This window comes from Hydra vulgaris, chromosome 13 (assembly GCF_038396675.1).
Source record: "Hydra vulgaris chromosome 13, alternate assembly HydraT2T_AEP".
Taxonomy (NCBI): Eukaryota; Metazoa; Cnidaria; class Hydrozoa; order Anthoathecata; family Hydridae; genus Hydra; species Hydra vulgaris.
The window spans coordinates 49,745,017-49,752,500 of record NC_088932.1 but is presented as its reverse complement, the minus strand read 5'-3'; the positions used below and the strand labels follow the sequence as shown (position 1 = coordinate 49,752,500).

At 22.5% G+C, this 7,484-nt stretch overlaps 1 protein-coding gene across 1 annotated transcript in view; it reads left to right on the top strand.

The window, feature by feature from the left end:
• The window catches only part of LOC100211794 (sorting nexin-27), a 34,390-nt gene extending 28,664 nt beyond the window's left edge, over positions 1-5,726 (top strand). Inside the window, exons 10-14 of the mRNA XM_065816536.1 lie at positions 1-116; positions 1,700-1,828; positions 2,084-2,143; positions 4,392-4,454; positions 5,404-5,726. The exon at positions 1-116 is cut by the window's left edge and continues 34 nt beyond it. Of these exons, the coding sequence (XP_065672608.1) occupies positions 1-116; positions 1,700-1,828; positions 2,084-2,143; positions 4,392-4,454; positions 5,404-5,457 (422 nt within the window). The 3' untranslated portion in view covers positions 5,458-5,726. The remainder of the gene's footprint in view (positions 117-1,699; positions 1,829-2,083; positions 2,144-4,391; positions 4,455-5,403) is intronic.
• Positions 5,727-7,484: the final 1,758 nt, after the last annotated feature.

Sequence of the window (7,484 nt, the reverse complement as noted above, 5' to 3'; positions counted from 1 at the left end):
GAGATATTGTCTTCCCTCATTGTGAATGTGATGCTCGTAAAGAGGGGCATGTCATTCTTCGGCTTTCTTTGAAAAATCTCACAATGGTTGCTTGTACTTCAGATGGTGTTAAAGAGGTTTTTATTTTTATACAATAAATAAAAATCAATACTAGTTAACAATATAACTTTTGACTGTTTACTTATAAAAGTTTTGAGCTCACAGATGTATCTGTGCGTGTGTGTATATTTATATATATATCATTATACCTGCACATTTAGTTGTGCCATTCTTTATTTATTTTACATTATTAATTTCTAAAATCTCGAAATCTTCACCAGAAAGTTTTCAGAAAGAGAAAAAGAAATCCAAAAATTAAAAAAAGTAAAAATAATGGTATAAATTTCATCATATTTTTATTCTTTTAAAAAAAAGTGTTTTAGTAACCTATTTAAAACATTAACAAGTATGTTATGAGTATGTTGATGTATATATTATTCAATTAAAGCCTCCTGACATCTAATAAAAAAGTTCAAGTGCGAATGATTTTTTTTTTTTAAAGCGACTTGAAAGTTAGTTTATAATTTTTAAATTATTTTGGTTTTAAATGGTTTTAATTGGTTTTAAATGACTTCCTTTTTAAATTAAAATAAAGATTTTAATGCTTCAATTTTTGCAAATAAAATTACATGATTGTATTTAACATTTCTTGAAAGTTCCAAGTTAATATCATTAATTGAGGCGGAGGGTGTAGTAAAAAAAGAGTTTGGTAAAAAAAAAAAAAGGTTAGAGTAAAAATATAACTGATAATTTTTAATATAAATTTATTTGAATAAAGTTATATTTCTTCTAAGAAATAACATTATTGTTTTACTTTTTTTTCTAAAATATAATTGTTTTAAATTACAACACACAAGTTCTAAAGAACGGACTGTGTTAGTGTTTTATTAAATATACTGATGTAATTATTTTATGAAATATTAAGGATTGCCATAAAAATACAAGTTTTTTTTATATTGCAACAAATCTTTTTTGTCATCAAATACTTTGACAAAAAATGGTGTATGAATTATTTATTTAGGTCTTAAAATAAATTTTTTATTTTGCTGTTTTTATTTTAATCATTTTGTTTAAAATTTAGGTTTAACTTTTTTTTTTCGTTGTTTTTATTTTCACTATGTTATTTAGAATTAAAAATGTTTGTTTTACTATATTAATTTTAATTATTTTTTTTTTTAAAGTTTTGAAATGAAACTCTTATTTTACCATTTTAGTTATTTTTTTAGAATTATTTTTTAGAATTATTTTATGGTATTGGTTACGATCTCAACGTTAAACATTACCTGGCCTAATTTTTTTTGGTCATTAATAAAATTTATGAAGCATTTAATTAAATAAAAAATATACTATCATACTTTTATGCAATAATTAAATACAATTGAATTCTTTCTATTTTATTAGATATTTATAAAAAAAAAATTTACTATGTCAAATTTTTTTCTTGGAAAAAATATTTAAATAAATTTAATCAATTTAGAATAAATTGTTCAATATTACTTTCATTTTTAAAAAAGATTTTTACCGGTGAGATTTTTTAAAATAAAAATTCTCACCAATGAAACTCTTTTTAAAAAAATTCTTACTAATAAAAATCTTTTGAAAATAAGATTTTAAAAAGATTCGTTTATGGTTTTACCTCCAATAATCTATTTTGATAAAGGATCAAGAACACAACTTTACCTGGGATGAGATTCAAAGTTGGGATGCAGACACTGAAGCAATGTGCTTTTGGTTCCAATACTCTAAATCAGGAAGAAACCCTCGACAAGTTCGCATATATTCATTATATGTATGTTTTAGTTTAACTTTAATCTTTTAATTTCCTATTATTATTTAAAAAAATTTTTTTGTCAATAATATAATCATTTTATCTTTTAATAAAAAAATGAGAAATATTTATCACCCATTTATTTATAGTTTTATTTTATACATTACATAAATTATAATAGGTCAAAGTTAATGTTTTTTTGAACTAATAAAGTTTGGTTGAGTGTAATCTTTTTTTTTTTTTAAACTTTTGAAATTTAAATAACAATATTTTTAGTATAAGTACATGGAGGATTGTTGCAAGCGTATTGCTACTGAGTTAAGTTGGTGTAAAAAGGTAAATTCTTTACATTATTTTAATTGTTTATCTTTTAAATTTAAACGTTAAGTCATGTTTTTGCGATCATGTTTTTCATCTTTTTGCGATCATTGTGTTGCATAAACAATAAATTTAAACGTTAAGTCATGTTAAAATACAATTAACATATGTGTACTACAGATCAAAAGTTTTGGTTTTGCATATCATTAATAAATTTAATAATATGCAAAATAATATTTTTTTTTATCTTAGGTATTTATTCATTTTGTTTACAATAAAATTATCATTAGTTACATAAATTATCACTTTTAACAAAGTGAGACAATATTTACAAAGATCTTGTAGTATTCTTTTTTTGATTATTTTTTTATTATCTTGTAGTATTCTTTTTTTGATTATTTTTTTTTAAATCTAGATTTTTCCAATCGTTGTTAATTTCTTGTATTATTTACATTCAATATTCATTCTTTCAACAAAATAGGGTGACATTTGTAAAAAAATCTTACAGAATTTTTTTTAGTTTTTAATTCTTTTAATTATTCTTGTTTTGCTTTTATAACAGTAGCACATGTGCATCTGTGTGTTCATATAATCAATTTCTGCAATTATTCAATATATATTTGATTCCAACATGTTTGTATGTATGCCCAAAGGTATTTTGGATTGGTTGCATTTTTTTTGGATTTTTATCTAACTTCTTCCACATCAATTCAATTGGGTTTAAATGACTGAGGAGACTATTCCATATATATCGCACATGCTTCCTGCTAAAGACTGTTTGTTAGTGTCTTTAAGGTTAAAAAAATTAAAGATTTTTCAACCTTAAAGACTCTAACAAACAGTTAATAATTAAAAAATTTTTAAAAATGTTTTAACATTTAAAAAAGAAGTCAAAATTAAAAAAAAAAATTTTTTTAAAGAATTTCATTGAAAAACATATTTATAAACTTTAGTAGTTTATAAAAAGCTATTTTAACTTTATATTTTTATTTAAAAACTTTTGAAGAATAAAATTTACTTTACAATATGCATTTTGTAATAGTTGTGTTTTTAATAGTGATGTACCGATTGCACATTTGCGGCCAAATGCAGATACCGATAGTTTAATTAATTATTAAAATTTTTGAAAATATAAAATCATACAATTTTAAATTGTGTAAACTTTTTCATGTAATCACAACTGGTAAACAAATATTAGACCCAAATTCTAGGTAAACCTTTAATTTAAAAGATATTAGTAAAGCTCAGGTAAAGTAATATACCTTTTTTAGTTTTTTTTTAACTATGAAAAGAAAACTTTTAAAAAATAAATACAAATTTAGAGAAACGCTTTTTATTTCAATTTTAAAAAGAAAATGGTATTAAGATAAGCAGTTTACTTGGAATTTTAAAGTCTTTATAAAAAACAAGTAAAAAAAAACTTTATAACATGAAATTTAAACATTTTTTGGAAATGGAATAAGAAACTTCAAAATCATATACCAAGAAAATAATAACTTTAAGATTCTAAAAAAAGCACCAATAGCAGTAGTAGCAATATTTAATATTTAAAATTGTGTATATATTGTAATGTAAAAACATAAGCATCTTCTATTCCAGAGCCATCATATTTCGTTATAGAGAATAAGTTTGTCCTCCACAACTGAACAATCATTCACTTTCCACAGAAGATGGAGGACATGACAAAATAAAACAACACAAAATAAAATTGTTCTAAAAACAACATTGTGGTAATATAAGTGTAAATAGATTCAGCTGTTAAATTAAAGCTTATAAACATCATCTTAAGAATAATCTAATTTGCCTGTAAAAAAAATCAATATAAACAATTTCTGATGTATTTATGATAGGATACAAAATACTACAGTGTAAAAATTAAAAAACTATTACTAAAACGAAATAATTTTTTTATCGGAGAGCTTTTTTATCTAAATATCAAAAAGCCCACAAAAGTGCTTATTGCCTGCCATGTTTGTTTTGGACGTGTGGTTCACTGTTTGTGAACTTATCTACTCCTGCCTAGGCCTGTACATACATACGTTCATGCATATATGTATTTACGTTCATTGTCTGTATTGTTTATTTTATTTTTAGTTTTTATTTTATTATTTTAATTATTTTTTTTATTTTAATTATTATTTTTATTATTGTTTTAGTTTATTTTATAATTATTCATGCATTTATGTGTTCATTATTATATTTTAATAGTAATACTTTAGTTGAAAGCAAATGTCATTTTTTCAGTTTTATTACTTATATTTCTTAGGATTATTCTGGGAGCCCAATTTTAAATAACACCTCTGCGTCTGAAAGCAGTATCAAAAGCAAGGTAATATATTCTGTACTCATCTATGGTAAAAAATTAGTTTTTTTTATACATTTCTTCAGTAAAATCCTATTAATTCAGACTCTGAAGGGCTATATATATTGTCTGACTTAGCGAATGTCCAAGTTAAGCAAAGCTCTCATTATGTCAGACTTTTTGAAAATGTGTGATTTATTGAGAGTATATATTATGTATATCAGGATTATGTTATGATATATTGTGTTTTTTTTCCTTTGTCCATCCGGACTAGGTTTGGTTTGGAAAGTCATATTTTTTTGATAAAGATACACTTTCTTTTAGTGACATTTGACATTTTTAGCAAATAAATTTTAATCGACAATTAACCGAATTGAAGATAGCATTAAAAATGTTTAGTTTGTTAAATTATATTTGACCCAAAAGTATTAATTTTTGAACGTTCTAAATTTAGAAATTTAATTGATGCTTTTAAATTTTCAATATAATAGTCAATAATAAATAGAATTTAATCAAAGCTTAGCCGAATCAAAGATATCAGTGAAAATTTTTATGTTTAGTTATATTTGACGGTAAGGTATTTTGTTTTTCAAAATAAAAATGTCCTAGTTAAGTGAATTTTTTTGCCAAAGGGACCCCATAAAATAGTACGAGTTAATGATAGGTTTGACTTAACCAGGGTACAACTAAAGCGGATGACTTTATAGTATGTTGATAAAGAAAGATCAAGGGGAATTAAAAATCTGTCCAACTTATCCTGAGTATGAGTTAATCGGGTTCTACTGTAGTAACAAAAGTGAAAAATAAGTGTGTTCAACTTCTTGTGTCTAACTTATTAATTAGTCTATAGCTCCTTATGCTTTACTAATCTTAACCATGTTGATTCTAATATCATTTTCAATAAAATTAACAAAAGAAGTGTTATATAAATACTTAATTAAAGTTATAAATTTTTATTCTTTATTTAAATTTTTAGTTAACAGCAAAAGCAAAAACAACTGTTAATCATATCAATGATGGTGATCTTTAAGAAGAAGCTTGTTGTGCAACATGTTTTGCTTGTTGTGCAGTTATAAATTATGTAAAAGATAAAATAAGTTACTGCCTATTCTCACGAGAACACAATTTTTCATATTACGTTATGAAAGTTATAATTATATAGCATAAATACTGTTTAAGATTTTTTATATTTTCATAAAGCTAATTTTGTTACATTACAGTTTTAATACAATAAAACTATGTTACATTATTAATTTCTGTATGATTGTGTTGCAATAAATATATATGTTGTGATATAAATTTGTGATAAGTATGTTAAATGTATCAATTTAATAACCATGAATTTCTAAATTGTCAGCTTAAGATTTTCAATGAATTTCTATCTTAAAAAGTTATTTGTGTTTTATATATATATATATATATATATGTATATATATATATATATATATATATATATATATATATATATATATATATATATATGTTTTTTTTTTTGTTTATGTTTGTTTTTGTTTTATGTCATATTGTAACTCTTTTTGTTTTATATATATTTTTTATATTGTAACTTGTTTCGTAAGCTAAGTAGTTTTATTATTAAAAAAATTGTAATTAAATAGCAAAAATAAATCAGAAAATGTTTTAGGTATCCAGGTTTTTAGCATTTTTTATTATTTGTGTTTGGGTTATAATAATAGTTTTAATTGTAAGTTATTTAAATATAACAGTTATTATTATTTTTTTGTTTACTTTAATTTTTACCACAATATCTCTAATTTAATTTTTACCACAATATCTCTGATTTTTTAAACTACTGAAAGTGTATAAACTACTGAAATTGATTGATTAAAATTTTCTTACAATATATGTGTTTATGTTAGAAAATGAATTAAGTTATTTTTTATAAAATTTGTGTTGTATATATTTGTATTATTTCAATTTATTATGATAAGAGTTTTAAATTTATGTAAGTTTGTTTTTTTTAAATATTTTTCTCAAATCTGTATGCATATGAAAAAGTATATTTTAATTGTTTTACTATGTTAAATAATTTTTTTAATCATGTTTGTTGAACCTGTTAGTAAAGTGCAATTAAAAATAATAATTATAAAAATGATTTTTTTTTTTTTTTAAGTGTGTTTGTTTACTAACTGATTTACTAATTTTTTTATAAAAATTAGGAATGAGATTTTTTGGCCAAAATTTTTTATTTTTAATCAAAACTTTTTATTTTTAAATTGAAAATGACTATAGATTAGAAGTTAGAGCCAAAGCTAGATCTATAAAAACATGTCTTTTTAGCGTCGGATGTGCATACTCTTATGGTCTTGTTCAGATGTGTATGCTTTTTTCACATTCACTCTCCTTAACTCATCTTATTTAGTTTTACTAACATGAGAAAGTTTATCGTTGAAAAAAATTATTACTAATAAGTAGTTTTTAACTATGTGAATTTTTAGCACCTGACTTCATTGCATTCCTGTGGATTATTGGCACCTGAGTTCATAGTATTACTAATTATAACAAATCCACATCTACAACACGTACTGTTTTTGTGATAACAGTTAGAAAAAAGAATTCTTATAACATCTCTTTAATAAGCAGACCAAATTTATAATTATCATATTTTTCTGTAGTTAAAAGCAATATAATTGTAACTTAAATATCATTTTAAATGAAAAATAAAATGGTAATAATAAAGTATATAGGTATATAAAGATTATAAAGTTTATCATTAAGATATATTTTATTCATTATTTTTATTTCATTATTTTGTTAACTATTTTTATCAATACACATGTTATGCTTTAAATTTTAAAAATTTTTAAGTATACTTCTAAAGTCGTTTATCAATTGTTGGTTAGATTGTTTGTTTAGTTGGTATAGCTAGGTTTATTATATTAGATAGCTTCTATGATAGATAGCTTCTATCAATCGGTAAGTATCAGATTGTTGAGATTAATGTAGTTGTGGTGTAGCTGTAGGGCGCCTAACTTTTTTCTTGTTTGTAATTAGCAAGAAATTTCCAATTCCTTACCATGTCTCTGGTAATATTGCACC